Genomic DNA, 18,608 nt, shown 5'->3' with positions numbered 1-18,608 from the left:
GCCAAGTTACATGTAACTCTAATACATGTTACTATACAGCACCAAGATGAGTCGTCTTTCAAAACAAACCACAATTTTATGATTCCAGGGAGAAGGCGTGGGTCTAAGTGGAGGAATAATGCCCTAAAATCAGTGGTTGAAAGCAACTATTGAGGGAAGAAGTATTCTCTCCCAGCAAAATTTTAAACCTAAGAAACCAAGTATACGTCCACATAGAAATGTGGAAAGAACAGTTAATCAGTTGAGCGAAAAGGACCATTCAAGGATTTTAACATCAAACTTGTAAATGTACTCTGAACTTAGATGCAGTGACTCAGAGGGAGAGGAGACCACTATAGCAAGTGAAGTGTGGCAATGGACCAAGGCCCCGCTATTGGAGAAAGGTTAGATTGGCACTAAGATTATTGTCCTGTTAAATATGCATGTGGAATGGTTGTGCCTGCCCAGAATTAAGTGGTTAGCTTTACATATCAGAAAATAATTTAAATATATACAAAGACTGGATGCTTTCTAACAGCTAGCTTTGTATTTAATTTGTACTTTATTGAAGATGTCCCCTCAAACTCCCCCCCCCCCCCCATCTCAACTACAATATGCTGGTTTTCGACTCTGACAGTGATCTGAAGCTTGCTAACCAGGCTCCAGTGCCAATATTCTTTCTCCTAAAAATGAAATACCGAGGAGGCGTGGCTAAGACGACTGACAGATGAGACTTGCTTCCCCATCTCGCCTTCCCCACCAAGAACTCAGCCCTGCTAAACACCCTGCCTGCCGTATACAAATTATTCCATGATGCTGGTCCAGCATGCAGAACTGGCGAGACACTACAGGGGCTGCCTGGAATGACGCCCCCCGATACCCTAATACAGCCCTGCCGAGAGGCAACCATAAGAGCCTGAGGTTGCGAGCGGTAAGAATGTCGCCCTGCACACTCCAAGGATAGAGACTGGAGTTCCCAGGACGGCCCGTACAGCTGGGTCTGTCATTTGGACCAATAGAGAGCTCTCACCCGCACCACAGCCCGACAACTGCAGACCAATAGCGGAGCAGGGAGAGATGCTGTAGAGCACACCATTGCAGCCATAGTGAAGGTGAGGCCTACAACTGCACTGCCCTGTCTTGTCTTCAGCACTCCGCAGCAGATTATTCCTGACTGCGCTGCAGCTTTCAGGGGAGGGGTAGCTGGGACTGCCTCCTTCAAGTGAGGGCCGGCCAACGAGGTTGTTTTGCTGCCTGACGCCCTGCATTGCTGCTCCTCTCTGGGGTGGGGGCACTCACCTGGTCAAGGGGCCTGGAGAAGCTGCCACAGGACCAATGAGAGGGCGGTGCTTGCTGCCGGGGCCTGGACGTGTTTGGCCCTGATCAGTGCGCAACCCGAGGCCCTACGAAGGACACTAATTGACCATGCTGGTGCTGGCCCACAGCAAGACATGGGCAGGTGAGCGGAGGGGTAAGAAAGTCTCCGGCGCCTTGCCCGCGACACTACCGGCACCCAGAGCCTGCAACTTCTCCACTTGGGGTCTGTTTACCGCAAGGCAGCTAGAGTATATCTTGCATGAGTAGGTCCCCGTGGGGGACACAGCATTGGAGGACAGCAACGGAGGAAAGCTCCCCCATCTTGTAGACGCCGATGGCCTGCCACACAACTCACTGCGCTCTTAAAGGGAAGCAGGTGACAAAGGAGACGGCCAGGCCCAGGTCTGAGACTTGTACACAGGAATTCAGATTATATATAGAAACGGGGCGCACTAGCCAGGCCCCTGAGTCAGGGAGGGAGGCTGCTTGGCTGGATTATTTCCACTGCTTACCCCATCCTCCTTATTGAGTTGCTGCGCCTTATGTCCTACGGAGGAACCCGAGGGTTAAGGGGACCTCACTGGCTGAGAGAGACATATAATAAGCTGGGGACGGAAAGTCTGCTTCCGACTGGGCCTTCCTGGGATGGGCGATCATGGCATCAGCCGGGGCAACGAAAGAACGCTCCCTGAAAGAAATGCTAACTAAGCTGCTGGGGGGGTGCACCAGGCAAACGCCCGTTGACTGCTGGGCCAGAGCCTCTGCTGGAGGCTGGGAACACTGAGGGGCCACGACCCAGTCCTTCCTTGAGGCTTTGTTCGCATCCCTTCGTGATGACCCACAGGCAGTCAATAAAGACCCATCAAGTGACCTTAGGGCGGTACACCAAGACCTGGAGCAGATGGGGAAAGAGTTTCCACTCTTGTGGATCATGAAACCAGCTACGACAAGGAGATAGAAAAGTTACAGCAGGAGGTAATTAGACTGCAGGAACAACATATCATCATCTAACCCAGGCTGAGGACCAAGAAAATTGATCACAGCGAACCAACATCTGCACAAGAGGGGTGCAGACGAATGTGGAGGGAACAGACTTAGCTGAATACGTTTGGGCTCTTTTTCTCCACATCCTCTAAGAGCCAGCGAATAAGGAGATAAAGCTAGACCAGTTGCACAGGTGGGCCTTCCGAAACCCGAGTCTGCCTCACCAGCAGCCATATTAGCCTACATACATGACTTCCAGCTGAAGGAATCCATACTCTGCAAAGCATGTGACCTGCAGCCATTACTCTTTAGAGGCCATAGGCCAACGTTGTACCAGAACTTGATGCCTTTCACCTAGCAAAAGCGTCATGCCTTCCGCCTCATGGGACCATCCATCTGTGGAATGCTGGTGTCCCGTACTTTGGGCCATCCTTTCCAAATCAGCTTTTGCATGGATGGCAAACTTCACCAAATCTGATCGCTTATGAAGGCCTGACAGGTGCTTGGAGTCGAGGAATTCCTGGATTACGGACAGCAAGCGCCCCCACCGGGCCAAAAGAACCATCAGCGCTCTCAGTAGCAAAGATGCAAGACCTATACTTGAAAGCTATGACCCGTTCCAGAGACCCTGGCTCCGGAAAGGCAAGCAGTGTTGGAGACACTGACTGGGGACAAAGACAAACCGGTTACACCGTGATGTTGTTGGGAATCTACAGCTAGGGGAATTCCATCCAGCAGATGGGGGGCGGGGCAGATGGGGGGCGGGGCAGAGGCGGGAAGCCTTGAGCCACAGAACGGACCTGTAACCTTTTTCCCAGTGGGACATTTCACTACTCTAAGGTTTTTATTCTGTTGATGAAGTTGATTTATGATTGTTTGCTACTGTTATGGCTTTTAGGGGAAGGGTGCTCACAATATGTGCGGCTGCGCCCTATCATTGACAGTTGCACACAAACTCAGCAGACCCGAGTTGGACAGTGTGGATTGTGGACAGAGGAACCCTCTCAGGGACACAATGGCTTTCTCCCACACTTCGCCTTATGCACACAGGCATTTAGATGGTCACACTTAATGTGAGGGGACTCAAGTAATGCAGTTACACTGCACCATCCTCTCCTATCTTGACCAGTCCAGAGCAGATTTTGTCTGCTTCAGGAGACCCACTTCATGGTCTGTGACTGACACAGACTGCGATCTCGGGGCATCCCCCAACACTTTTTGTCATCTGGCCCTACTAAGTCCGCAGGCGTAGCCTTATTGGTGTCCCGTTCCTTCTGAGACACAATTGGGTCAAAGGTCACAGAAATGATAGATTGACTGCTGGCATACACTACACGTGTGGGAGATTATACCTTCACAGTAGGGTCCTTGTATGCCCCAGATGATGGACAGAAAGAGTTCTTGCGCAGGGCAGTGTCCGAGACAATGCCCTCACAAGATAGGTTGGTGCTCCTAGGAGGGAATCTCAAGCTTGTATTCAATAGTGACCTAGATAGGGCCGCACAGTGCTACAGCATCTTGGCCCTGTTACTGGCGTTAAGAGTAACATTAGAGATTGCACCATGCTCTCCTTCAGATCATGCTGCAGTATCCCTTACCCTTGATCAAACAGGCTATTGTAGATTTCCTGGAAATCAACGACATGGTTATCACTCCCATTGCTACACTATGGGAAATCCTGAAGGTGTGGGGAACTCATTGCTGCCTCTGCAGCGGATAACAAACTTCGTAAGGAAACAAGAGAATGTTTGCAAACGACACATGCTGTAACTTGAGCGCATACCCAAACGCACGGGTGGCAACAACTTGAATCAGCTAGAGTGCAACTTACAGGCATTGATCTGGATAAGGCTGAATATGCTGCCCTGCGGCTTTACCACAATGTTTACGTCAAAGGGGACAGATGTGGCATCTGTTGGCTAACAGGCTTAGAGCTCAGAGGCAGGCTGCTAGGGTACAATCTCTCCGAGACCCAGATGGCTCAGAGAGATCTTGGGTGACTACCACATGGTTGCTGCCTTCTGGGATTTCTATAAGGAGTTATACACAGGGCAGGAGCCGGACTCTGATGGACCCAACCCCTGTCTTATGGGGTGCACACATTGCAAATCTCCTCCGCGCAGGCACAAACCCTAGACCGCCTGATAAGAGTTGAGGAAGTTATCTCAGCCATTGCCTGTCAAAAACCCCTAAAGTCACCAGGGCCAGATATAAAGGTTCCAGCTCCACGCTTATTTAACTTAGTTACCGGCCCAGATACAGTCCTGCCCACAATGCTGGATGACACCATAGTAGTCATCCCTAAACCAGGAAAGTAGAAGCAACTCTGTAGCTCCTATTGCTCGATATCCCTTGTTAATGTTGATAGCAAGCTCTTTATCAGTATACTAGCAGACCGTTTGGGTACCCTGATGCCAGGCCTAGTATTCCCAGATCAGGCAGGCTTTGTACCCAGCAGACAGTGTAGCAATAACACTAAACATATTTTACATGTCATAGATAAGGCCAAGCTCTCACAACTGGAAATCACGCGTTTAGCTATAGACGTCGAGAAGGTGTTTGACCCTGTTCATTGGCCTTACCTCGAAGCTACCCTCACTCACTTTGGCATTGGTGAAAGTTTCTGAACATGCATCCTTAGGAACTATAGTCGCACCCAGGGCCACTGTACAGGTGAACGGCCACACTTTGGAACCCTTTACCATAGATAGGGGCACGCCACAGGGGTGTCCCCTTTCACCCCTGTTGTTTGCCCTTTATATGAAACCTATTGCCCAACACGTCTAGGGCAATCCTGCTATCTTTGGAGTCACCTTTGGGGGAACAGAAAACATCATAATTCTTTACACAGAGGATGTCTAGGTAGCATTAGACAACCCAGTGGAGGCCTTCCCGGCTTTTTTGGTGGAATTGGAGACCTCTGGAAGAGTTGCGGGATTCTGTGTCAATGTCTATAGATCCCACGCACTCAATCTCTCTATTTCCCAAGCGACAGTCGCACAGCTTGCAAGGCAAAATCAGATTCAATGGGCGACTAATTTGATTTCATATCTGATGATCTCTTTGATCCAATTGACCTCTTTGATCCAATTGGTCTCTTCGGTTTCTGTGACTGCGCCCCTTGAGTACAGGCCTTTGCTATGGCAAATCAAACAGGAAACAATAGAGGCTCCCCTGGCTTGCTCGGGTGGCCACCTTAAAATAACCATTTTCCACAAGATCCTTTTCTTATTCCAGACCCTACCGGTCACCTCTCAACCCCGCCTTCCTGACAGGCTTGGCCCAGTCCTTGCAAAGGGAAATGAACCACTTTGTCTTGGCTAGGGGCTGATCCCTGATGCAACAGAAGCACAGTTATAAGCTCCCAAGCAAAGGCGGTCTGAGCATCCTCCATCTTCAGCAATACTTAGGGGCAACCCAATTTCGGTATCGAGTGGGATGGGGCCATGAAGAATTTGAGAAGCACTGGCTGTTCTTACCAGGCCGTGGTTGGCAGCACGTGTTGAAGGCCCCCTTCCTTTAAAAAAAAATAAAAAATCACTGTCCAAGTAGTCTTTACTCCTCTCCAGTCACTGAGGCCCCATGGAGGTGTGGGTTCAGATAGAATTGCATAGGGGCTTGTTCTCTTTCCCTTCCCCCTTGACGTCCATTGTGCGTAACACAGATTTTACACCGTCCTGGATCTGTCGGCATTCTTAGCATGGCAACGAGTGAGATGCCGTTCTGTGGGGCAGCTGTTCTATGAGGATGGCCTAATCCCTTTCGACCTACTTTATATCGATTATGGTCTATCTGAAACAGAGAGGCTGCAGTACTTTTAGGTTTGGCACTGGCTCACACACCTGGCTCAGAGACCCCTCAGAATTTTTGAGGAATGGTTAGTGACGAAAAGCTTGGACCTCCACTTAGTCACTGAGCTGTATGGCATTCTTTGCTAGACACTTTTACTCCCTAAAACAGCGGGTCAAAGGAGGTGGGAAATGAAACTAGGGAGACAGCTGACACAAAAGGATTGGGAGGAGGTATATTACAAGGCATGACATACCGCCCTCAGTGCCGCTACTGTAGAGACCACCACGAAGATAGTTATATACAGTATGTTACCCCCTTACGGTTACACAAGGGTAACCCAAGTCAGTCTGCTGATAGCTAGAGGGGCTGCAGCTCGCCTGGGATGCTGCTCCACTGATTATGGGATTATTCTAAGCTCACAGGATATTGGGATACGATTTTAGATGATATTGATACACACTTAGATACACAACTCACGCAGTTTCCCACATAAATTGTCTTGGGACTTTCCAGTGTACTCACATTCCCACTCAAATCCCGGAGGTGGGTGTTGGATAGATCAGACGCTAGGTGCATCACTACAGAACATTCTAACACACTGGGGTAAGGGACACCTTCCAACGCATCTGGGATGGCTGTGCCGGCTATGGTATATTTTATGAATGGAGACAATTCTACTCCCTCTTGCTGCACAAGGCGAACTCGATCGGGAGCTTTGGAGCCCCTTTATCACTTTACTATCCCCGGGGTTCTGACAACTTGTGCGTCCCAGGTATCTCTGCCTTTTAAGCCTAACTGATGATGATGTCCCTGTCTGCCCAACATATTTTCTGTAGACTGTCCTCTAATGAGGGATGGAGAGCTGCTTTTTCTTGGTTGTAGCAGAAGGAGTACCCTTTGGAGGGGGGGGGGGGGGGGAGTTTCTTCCTTTTGTTAGTTGTTTAGGGTATTGTTGATGCATGGAGTACTTGAGAAGAGTGCTGTGGCACTCTATGCATTGCTATTATTTCTGCACTTGAAAGGGGAATAAAGAGATTAGAACCATAAAAATGAAATACTCAATTGTGTATAATTGGCACACACTTTAGCACCCCTGTTTCTAGTAAATGGTACCCCTGGTACCTAGGGTATGGCTACTAAAGAGGGTAACAAAGGGCTGCAGCATGTACTATGCCACTCGAAGGAACCCCCATAGAAATTATGTGCAGACTGCAATCGTAGATTGCATACAATGGTGTGCAACTCATTGTGGGAACACAACATTGCACACACTCTGTGCCTCATTATGAGATTGGTGGGCGGCAGAGGCCACCCGCCAAACTCTTTGGGCAAGAAAAACTCTTGGGCATGCAAAAGCTGGTAGACACGTGGGTCACAATCCCTGGCGGGTTAAGACTGCCGGCACCGCCAGGCTGTCGGCTGGCCTAAAAGTGGCGGTGCCAGCAGTGGCGCTTTAAGACCGCCACACTCTTAATGAGGGCCTCTGTGTGCAATCCTCAAATATACTGCATGTCTAGTATGTATGTCACCCCTACAGCAGGCCTTTAGAGCCCTTAGTCAGGGCACATTATAATACATGCCAGGCTTAATGTCTAGTTCTATTACTAGCTATTGCAAGTGAACAAGGAAGCCATCTTAAGGTATGCACTGGGCACTGGTCATTACAAGTTACCCTGCTACATAATGGCTTAACTGAAACCTATGGTGTTTGGTATCAAACACCTTGTCTTAATATATCCATACTGATACCAGTATTGGATTTAATATGACAGGCGCCCAGAGTGCACCTTAGAGGTGTCCCCTGAAACTTACTAGACCTCCAGTGTGCTGGCTAACTAGTATCTACCAGCCTGCCACCACAGACGATTTTCTGACCACTCTGGAGGTGAGAGCCCCTAATCTCAATGGCCAGAAACAATTCCTGCTCTGGAGGATGGCTAGTAAATCAGCATACCAAGGCCAGAGGCTTCAAAGCCTTTTCCGCCTTTCATTTGCAACCCTGGCTTCACCCAGGCCCGGGTAATGTCACCCCCTTTCCTGAGGCCCATTTGGCACCAGAACAGGTGGGGAATTATCTATGCACTACCAGGCTAGTCACACTCCTAAGGTGGGCTCTCTGATGTGCTCTGCGAAGGAAGGGTTCCACCATCTTGTTTTCTGCGGAACTAGACACTCTGGGACTCAGGGTTATGCCCACTGTCCACAGGAAGTTGTCATATAGTGGGTCAGCCACCCCAGGGGTAAGCAGCCCATTGACTTCTACCCTACACTTTCCCAAACAACCCTGAAATTAGTATTTAGGTGGCCCCCGGATACCAGGAACTCATTTTCATCTGGCTGAAGAGAAAAGAGGACAAGGAAGAGCCAACCAGCACAAGAACTGTGGACCAGTCTGGACTTTTGGCTCCAAGCCCTGCCTACCTGCTGCTGTCCCGGCAAACGCCCGGACTCAACTCACCCTGCAGCTGTGCATCTCCCAAAAGCCTTGGAGGGCTGCCAGCACTTGGCAGGCCAGCCAGCATCTCCCTTGGAGTGAAGGATCCACTTCCCTGCAACCTGCGGGCATTGACCACGACGTCCGGTCCACCGATCTGCGAACCACTGTGTCCACTGACTCAGCAGTCACCCAGGAGGAGGTCCCTGTGCTCCAGGAGGACAGACCCGTCTCCCCACCAACTTTGGAGACCCCAAGCCTATCAGGAGTCGCCCTGCATGAATACCCGGGATACCTGGGCAGTTGCAAACACCAAGGCTTTTTTGTGTCTGGACCAGACACCACCACTGCAGAAAGATGACTTAAACCCGAGAGATAACAGAATCGACCAGGTTGTCCATGATAGTGGCCCAAATGTCTGTTTTTTTTTTACCCCCTCTACAGTTGTAACCAAACACCGTGAGAGCCTTTGACACACAGGACTAGCTGACCAAAACCCTCTGCACCTGAGTGCCCCGGTCCACCACGATCTACTTTGCCCCCTTGCTCCTGGGACCCTCATAAACTGAGCTCCTGGGCTTGTCCCAAAGTCCCCCTCTGCAAACTGTTTCTGGGTGGCTTCCCTCTTTTCGCCAGCCGTGCAGTGCACAAGGCACCCAACTCATCCAGCAACTCGGCACCCAGACACCCCAGGGCAGCTGAGGTTCTCGTGACCTTCACCCCCTAGCACCCTACGACCTAAAGGGGGACCTCTGAGGTACCTCTGCAAATACCTGTATGCAGTATATGTTTTTTCCCATTGAAACACATTACCACGTAAAAGCGCATTTGTGTGATTTACGTTACCTCACTGTGCAAAGTAATACCTTGAACAGTACCTACCTCATTTTGAAGATTTTTGGTGTCTAAAATAATATAAAGTGTAATTATTTTTTCTAAATTGGTCTTGAGTTTTTTTTTCCTGATTACGTGTCTCATTTATTGACTGTGTTCAACCAGTACTTAGCACTATATTCTGATAACGGCTAACTCAAAAGAGAGCATCTAGGGTTATTACTTTAACCTCTGTCAGCCAATAAGGGATGCCAAAACTCTGTGCATATTGTACCCCTACATTTGATATTCTGCATAGATAGCCAGCTTCCTACAATCTTGCTCCATAGTGTGAGTGGAAGGCAATTATAACTTGAGAAAAGTACACCCCAAGGGGAAGACAGTTAAAAAATATATGTAGAAACTTGTCGTAATGTTACCGCCATTTTTTGTTAAATCTAGTAACGTTCACGTTTTTACAGGATGTTCTGGGTCAGCTAGGTTCCCCGGTTAGAAACGTTCATAGGCTCACACAACAGATACTTCACATTTGAGAAGTGAAATGAGGGGGAAGGGGTGTTTCAGATTAACAGTAGCATAGCTGGACATGTCAAGACAACACTCTTAAAGACAACCCAGACGAGTAAACCACAACATCTTCAGGGGGATACACAAGATATCCTAGGGCTGTCTAAGCTTGGAGATGTGATAGTTGGCACAAAGGTGTTTCCTTTAGGCAGGAGTCAAAATTTCAAGTATATGTAGTTTAGATGTGCTGTTAATGGACCTTTGTTGACTTCCGCTGAAAGGGAAACTTCAGATGGGAGATTTCTGGCCTACATAAGTCACTCATGGTGCATTCCCTTGACATTTAATAAAATCTGGGAGGTGTTGGAGGTAGATATTGGCGCACTTATGGATGAAGAATTGCAGGAAGCTGGAATGGACCTGTTGACGGGGGTCGCTAGTGCCATGCAATTCCCAATTATTCAACTTAAATATTTGCATAAAACAAATGTCACTGAATACAAATTATGTACTATTGGGGACAACACATCTCTGTGCTACTTAAGATGTGGAAGGCAAGTAGCAGATGTTCACACCATGTTGGCAAGTTGGTGCATTAAACTCTTTTCGAGGACGATTCACACGTAATTGTAGCAGGTCACTTGCTGGTTAATTGACAAAAGTATGAAATTTGTACTTCTACTCATAGCAGTTAACATGGACACAAGTAGGTGTAAGTTATTACTGATGCACCTTAAACTGGACTTTTGCAAAAAGCGACATTGTTAAACACTTGCTTGATAGAAAGCCACTGAATATCGAGGAGTGAGCAAAGGGGATGGACTGCTGCTTGGCTCTTGAAATTCCTGAATCTAAATCTAAATCTAGAGGATACCCTCAAAACACATCTTGATCTGAGGTAATGGATAGAATTATAGGTCAGTAATGAAAAATGAGGTTCAAATTGGATGTTTTCGGAGACATTGCACCAACAAAGAGATGAGATAAATGCAGTGTTCCCCTTGTAAAGATACTCCTGCAACAAATATAGTTTTGAAACTAAACTCTGGTATATTAGGAAAAGACACATAACATAGGAGGTATTTTTTTAAATAACTCTTAAACAAGATGATTAATGACCATTCTGACACAAAGCTCAGGCTAATGTAGCTGTTTTTGTGACATTTGGGACTTTCTGGTCAGGGAACTTGTTTAGTTCTCTTGTATATTGTCCCACTAGAGATCTTCAATATTTGTGCCAAGTACGTCAGGATATTCTGTTTTCTAAGTTATGTTGACTTCTAAAGATCTATGAATTTAACAAAGTTAACCTTTGATTTAAAGTAAGGAAGTGAAGCCCATTCTTAGCCCTTTATTGTTTTGCTGTTTCTTTAATGTTCTGCAATTGCTGTGCAGTTATACACATTGAAACCCACAACCAAACTCAAATAATGTCTTCCTACAGATTAAGATGATCTTTTCTGGAAACATGCAGGAACAACAAACTGATTTTGTTTTCAATCAAATAGTAACCCAAAGCTTTTGATAAATATCTAAGCATTAGAGTTGATGGTCAAATGGCCATTTATATGTGGTCTAACGAACATTGTATGTTGGAGCAGTCTATTTCTGCCAGTGTCCAGTGAGCTGTGGCGACCTTTGTCTTTAGGCAGCCTAGTGTTTAAATAGACTAGAATAGCAACTGTTTCATGGTAAGATAGCATGTGGTTTGCATGTTTCCTTCTTAACCAGATGTGTCTTCTTCCTGCAGCCTGTTTGTACTTCATCTGTAAAGCCCTCGAGAAAGATAGTCACTACAGTAAGGGTCTGGTTCTGAAGGAGAGGATCTTTGAGGAACAGCCGTGCCTCAGGAAGGATTCCTTCCGCATGTTCCTGAAATGGTAAATTTTTTAGATCCTACTTCACTTACTGTGTCTGTTCTGCCTGCCCAGCCTGCATACATCTCATCCCTGACTCTGTGAATGTAGCCTCACAACCTGCTCTCGGATCCCCTCAATTTGTGTTCTCCCATACCTGTTCTTGGACTTGCCACAGTTCTGATTTGATGACCACTCTGAATTAGGTAAACCTTCTGTTTTCTTGAATAGTCAGATGAAGGAATTAATTTGATTGGCTGCCTCATCAGTTTTGTCAGACATAATGGAGACCCTGACTGTTTTTGAAGGTGTTTTTTAAATCTAGAGTCCAAGGCTCTCTCTTTATAATACCTGCTATAAAGAACATGACTTCTCAATGTGTGTGCTTTTCATAGCGTGTGATTGGTAGTATTGTGCAGTATTAGTGTTTGTATTGAGATACATTGCAACAGTCCTTTTTTAGGTCGAATGAGCAAGTGCACTGATGTGTTCTAATCTATCTGTGGGCTTTTAGCCACGCCCATCACTATCACTCATTCATGGGCTTGCCTTTAAAAAAATCCTTTACCATTGGTAAATGCTTTACGTTTGTCCCTCCTTGGGGCAGTTTTGTTACCGCCTTTGCCATCCACCCCGTTACATGGATGATTGCATGTTTGCTGATACATTTGACTGCAAGCAAACTTCCTTTTCCTTTTGTGTCTCTCCTTCGTGCTCACTCTCATGGCGGCCGTGGCGCTTTGAATTGGCTTGCTTATGTCAACTGTTTTACTTTTCCTTTACAGTTTATATGTCAAGAAAAGTCCAGTTAGGCATTTACAACAATAATAGCTCTAACTCGAGCAAGCGCGATACCCATTGCATTGCAAATGCTTGTTCAGAATTGCAGTAAACAGCACATGCTTCTCTAAGAGCCTGACAAACCCTTGCCAGATACATTGCCCCTTGTCTCCTAGGTGCTAATACCCAGCCCAGTTGCAGATTCCATTGGTATTCTCCACTGATACGGCCACTCAGTACTTCAAGCTGTTTTCTTGAAACTGTAAACAAAGTTCAGTGACTCTCCCTCCTTCCTTTCTGTTAATGTCAGATAGGCTTCTATTGAAACTGAGAGAATTCTTTCGAGTAGTAAACAAGGAGAAAAATTTTGTCTGACACTGCTGCTGACTGAGGCAGAGTAATGTACCTATGTCATGCCACAAGCCTTAGAGTAGGATACCTAAAAATAGTTTCTCTTTTTTATACATAAAAACAGAATCTGGCAGTTTTGATTCACATTTCACAGATGTGAATTTCACTATCGGTGTATTTGAAAATATATCCACATTAGTGTTTTCACAGTGGCCATAAAACTCATTGCGCTCAATAAAAAGCATATACTATTTACAGTGACAAAAAATGTTTTCACTGTAAACTGTTTCCTTCCTCTTCACATGTCCTCAACAAGAGTTGCCCATTATGTGTCTGGGTTCTAGTCTGACCAGGCACTTAGTTTGGTGAAATTATGAATTTGCTTTGTGTAGTAACTGGCCTATTGCACTGGGTTTCCCTGAGTCTGCTAAAAACACTGTAGTAAGCAAATTGATTTTTAAAGTTACTCTTAAGCCTAAAATACTGGTGTACTCCAGGCTGACTTCCATGCATAGTTTAACCATCAGGCTTTCATCAGCAATGTTTGGTTTGTGTTCGAAACTCTTTGCCAAACTCTGGGCCGTAGGTCTCCGTTTGTTTTAATGCCTGAGGCAAGGTACACTTTTTGCATCTCCTAGCAATATTGTTTTGTATTTGCCACTCTGATCTGCTGCAGAACCGTCCATAGCTAAAAGTATTTATGTATGTATAGAATGCAGCTACCACTGAAGAACCATTCCTTACACTAGCACATAACACACAGATCCAATAAATCATGTTGAGAAGTATTGTAACATTAGAGAGCATAGAGAAGCTTTCCTGAAGAGTGAATAGTCCGATATTGGATGAAGCTCAAGCGGGAGGGCTTTCCGTATTTCATTGCCAAGGACTCCACATTCTCCACTTCACATTCTCTCCTTTTGAAGTGTGACACCTTCACCAGATAACAGGATCCTGATTTGTAAACTCACAAGGGGGTGAAAATGTCACAAGTGAAGGCAGGAACAGTTGTGTAGTAAGTCTGCTGCACAAAGCAGATCACCTCATTAGTATATGCTGCTTTATATTGGTGGTGCCTGTGGCACCCAAATAAAGTGACCCAGATGTGGCCAGTGCATAGTAATGACCCTAACCCAAGCTAACTATTTTGAGTTACTGACTTCCTCTGAAAATATTATAAAATTAATGTTTGTTAAATTTCAGCAGCTTCAAATTCTAGCTCTATAATCCTTTGGGTTTTATCAGAATGAATGGATGCCCTTTGTTGGCAGAATTGAACGTTTCACTGCTTGTGCCTTTTACTGTTCTTGTTAATTGGGCCTTTCTTTTAAGGAAGTGGATCACAACTATATCTGCCTTGTGCTTTACTTTGCCATTTATCCCTTTCTCTCAGCGACATGTCAATCCATGAGGTAGATGTGGGTGCAGAAGAGGCCAGGGCGATAGTAGAGGAAGCCCTGGAGCTAAGAAGAAAGCGTCGAGTCCTCACTACGCGGGAAGAGGAGCCGGAACTAAAACTGGCGCAACCTATACCCTTCTTCACGTATGTGGTATTGGGTGGTGTTTAAAATCGCTGTTGGAAAGTAATGTGTGCAGCTCTGTATACTGGAAGGATACCTGTCTTACCCATTTGATCAGTGTCTTAACAGCCACAGTGTGCACTGCCATCTTGCATACCATTCACAATGTGGTTGCAAAAAGGATTTAGTTATAGGTTCTGAGTTTGAAATGATATACCAACTCCACCATAGAATTGCCTTTACCTATGAAATAGTGTTTGTGACGAGATTTTAAGAGAAGAGAATTGAATGATTTGTGGACTTCCTTGAAGTCTCGGAAACGTAAATGATAGGCTGACCTGGAAAGACTAAAGTATCATTTTCAAAACAATAGGATTAATCTATTGCTGAATTTGAGTGTCTGCGTCTGTCAGGTGTCTTCATTACCTATATTATTGGATTCTTTCTGCCCTGATGACACAAAGCACACAAGCACCATTTTCTAAATCAAAGGGGTATTTTTTGATCACACAGACTGAAGCCTTGTGATTTCCTTTTAAAGCCGATATGAATCATTTTATTGGTCAGGCAATCCCTACCAGATAAAAATAAGGGATTATTTTTGGAGGCTATCTGTTAACTAGTCAAAGAAATTGTAATATTTTTGCTTTATGTACTAGATTGGGAGTTCTTTTCTGGGTCAAGTGAGCCCTAATAGTTAAAGGAAAATGTATCTAGAGTGTGAATAATGTACTTTTATATTGTATGCATTTCTTTTCTATTGTATGCAGTATCTTAGTACTAGACAAGTGGAAGGTTTTTAGGGCCAGTGAACCATTCTAAATCAGGTGGCGGTTCTGTTGTAGGGGTTGGGGATTTTAATTACTAGATCACAATGGAGTTCTTTTGTTGAATTGTTTGCAAACCAACCCATCTTGTTTCTTCTGACACACAAAAATGTCAATTTAAGCCCATTAGCAAAAAAAGAGTCCACATTGAACAATGTCTGTTTTTCATTGATCAGGATAGTAAAAAAGATTTCTCAGAACAGCCAGATTTTTTCTCACAGCTAGCTAATAAGAAAAATAGAGTAATCGTCATAATAGCTAAAAAATCTAAAATGAGTGTTGCAATGTCATTGGCACATGAACAAGGGCGATGGATCATAACTAGAGTCAGCAAAGACTGCAGTAGTTTCTGTGCAGTAAACATTTACGCACTCATGACCAACACTCCTGACTTTAGGTCCAAATTGAGTGAAAAGCAGTACAAGATCACACCAAATGAAAACATGATTCTAGATGGAAATGTCTGTGTGCTGCTAGGAGTCCTTCGGTCCTGTGACCAAAAAGACTTCTTCGAAGAAAAACAACTTGTAATACTCCGAGCCCAACACCAGGCAGCGGACTGTGCCAAACATGTGAATCTGCAGCGACTAATGCCACGAACAGATGTACACTGGGTAAGTGACATTTTCATTCTAGATGGAAATGTCTGTGTGCTGCTGGATTGATTATTTGCGAACAGTCCACTTATACGTTTAAATCTGGAAAATCTCACAAATAAAGGATAAACAAAGGCACACAACGCACCCTCAGGGTCATGTGGCGATAATATTTTCCACATGGCAGGGAGTTCACATTCTTTTCTATCCAACATCAAAGTTGCTTCTAGACTACCGCCGGCGGGTGGCACAGTAAGTACACCAATGTAGGAAAGAGCCCCTTTTTGACATGGTCACCCCCACTTTTTGCCTGATATTCAATGCAATTTTGACGGAAAGTGCACTGGGTTCCTGCTAACCGCTTCCCCTGCGCCAGATCTCTTTCCTTAAAACTGTGCAATTGTTCCCCAATTGGCAATACCATTAGCCCCAATATAAGTGCCTAGTAAGTTGTACCCCTGGTAGTTAGGGTGTGGGTACCAAAGAGGGTCCCTAAGGGCCACCCTCAGAGACCCCTCAATTAGCACATGCAGACTGCCATTTTGAGCTGTGTGTCTTGGTGCTGCTAAAAGTGAAAACACAACATGGCACACAGCCTGTGTGCCACGTCCCCTAACACAGCATGCAGTATATGTAGGTCACCCCTACAGCAGGCCTGACAGCCTTAAGGCAGGATGCATTAATTTACATGTGAGGGCATATCTGCACGAGCAGATATACATACCCCTGCTTTGTCTTTGTCAATTCTTAGAAAAAGTGAGTGGACAGGGAAGACATCTTAAGTACATGTGCCGGACACTGATCAGTATGAGTTCCCTAGCTACATTATGGCTTCACTGAAAATAGGGATGTTTGGTATCCAACATCTCATATTCATAAACCCTCATTGATACCAGTGATGGGTTTATTAACACTTTCATCCTGAGAGCACCTTAGAGGAGCCCCCTTAAAACCTCCCATTTGCCCGTGTGCTGGCTGACTAGTTCTAACTAGCCTACCACCACCAGACACATTTCTGACTCCCAAGGGTAAGAGCCTTTGCCAACTGCCCTTGGTATGCAGATCTAGCTTCAGTCAAAGGAGAGACACCGAGCCCCCCCAGCATCCAGCCTCAGAGCCTATTTGGCTCAGACTGGAAACTTAGTACTCATAGAGGTGAGTCCACCCCTCAGGTCAGTCCCACCGGTAAGGTGTGAGTAGCCTGATGTGGGCACAACATTTCAAAATCTGCCATCTTGATGTTGGCAGAATTAGGATGTCTGGGACAGGGTTATGTCTACTTCCCACAGGAACTGGTCATATAGGGGGCATAATGACCCCAGGGGGAAGTAGCCCTTTGGCTACTACCCTTCTCGCACCTGTTGCCCCTAAATTCAGTAATTAGGGGAGCCCCTTGCACCAGGAAATCCGATTCCTGCTGGCCTACGAAGAAGGACACCCAAGAGCTGCAAAGACTCAGGAAGAAGCACCTGACTTGGCCCCAGCCCTGCCTTCCTGTCTGCTATTCCCACTGATGTGCACTGCTGTGCCCCCAAAAGCCTGGGAGTAGTGCCTGCCTTCAACAAAAACCCAGGAACTCCTGTGGAGCAACGGATTTGCTTTCCTGCATTTGCTGGCACCCCAAGAGACCTGAGAGGACTCCATACTGCAAAAACCTGAAACCACCTGTGCCGCCTAGCCAGAGTTGAAGTGGGCCAATGGTGCCAACGTGTTTTCCCAGCCCTCCAGAGACGGAGCCCACCTTAGACCTGCACCCTGTGGACTGCCTGACACCACTTGCAGCCCGTATCTGGAGGCCTCCTCAACCACTACTGCTCCAGGTGAAGAAAACCTGACGTCTCAGGACACCCATGCACCCATCACCAGTGAAGAAGAGGACCTAAGGTTCCCGCACATCGCGAGAATCTCAAGACTTGAACCCACCTGTTGTTTTTCTTTGATTGGACTCCCTGTCCAAACCTGTAGCCTCATTTTAACCAGACCAATCACCTTTGACTAACATTGGGCACCTGATGCCATACTACACCTCTGCACCCAGCCGCCCCAGTGCTGCCTGGTGTGACCTGTTGGTGTGGTCCTGACTCTTGCCCAATAGTTAGCCTAAGTCCAGTAGGTTAGTTCCATAAGTCGCTGAATTGCACCTGTTTGGCGTATTTGTTTTTCCTCCACAGGATAACATTGCAGCTTCCAAAATTGCACTGTCAACTTTTCAAAACTGTAAAGGGTTTTCCTTGCAAAACGTATTTTCCTGATTGTATTGATTCTGGTGCCTAAATGTATTTATTTATTTATTTATATATATATATATATATATATATATATATATATATATATATATATGTATGTGTGTGTTTTTATATATATATATGTATGTGTGTGTTTTTATATATATATATATATATGTGTGTGTGTTTTTATATATATATATATATATGTGTGTGTGTTTTTATATATATATATATATATATATGTGTGTGTTTATATATATATATATATATATGTGTGTGTTTATATATATATATATATAGATTTATAATACAGATGAAAACTAAGGTCCCCTTTGGGATGAATAATGATGAAGAACTCTTTGTTCATTTGTAGTTTTAGCCTTATCTTAAAAAATACTCAATGCCAATGTGGAGGTACATACTCTACCACACTAACATTTGCTCTTATCACCCGTATAATATAAGGCGAGAGATATATAGATTATCTTGAAATTATTAAGTACTGACTCCTTTGTATCTCTCTTTTTTCTACAACTCAATGGCTGTATTAATTTACTGGTAAACAGATATAGTTACATATAATTATTTAGATTAATCAATTAA

The 18,608-nt window shown here is 45.4% G+C and overlaps 1 protein-coding gene across 6 annotated transcripts in view; it reads left to right on the top strand.

The window, feature by feature from the left end:
- CABIN1 (calcineurin binding protein 1) overlaps positions 1 to 18,608 on the top strand; it is a 1,028,293-nt gene that overhangs the window by 81,018 nt on the left and 928,667 nt on the right. For all 6 annotated transcript variants that reach the window (XM_069215153.1, XM_069215155.1, XM_069215154.1 and 3 more), the window contains exons 7-8: positions 11,598 to 11,727; positions 14,228 to 14,377. In XM_069215153.1, coding sequence (XP_069071254.1) covers positions 11,598 to 11,727; positions 14,228 to 14,377 — 280 coding nt within the window. The remainder of the gene's footprint in view (positions 1 to 11,597; positions 11,728 to 14,227; positions 14,378 to 18,608) is intronic.

Source organism: Pleurodeles waltl, chromosome 11 (genome assembly GCF_031143425.1).
Source record: "Pleurodeles waltl isolate 20211129_DDA chromosome 11, aPleWal1.hap1.20221129, whole genome shotgun sequence".
In the NCBI taxonomy this organism is placed as follows: domain Eukaryota; kingdom Metazoa; phylum Chordata; class Amphibia; order Caudata; family Salamandridae; genus Pleurodeles; species Pleurodeles waltl.
Note: the sequence above shows the minus strand (reverse complement) of the source record. Positions and strands in the feature narration are given on the sequence as shown.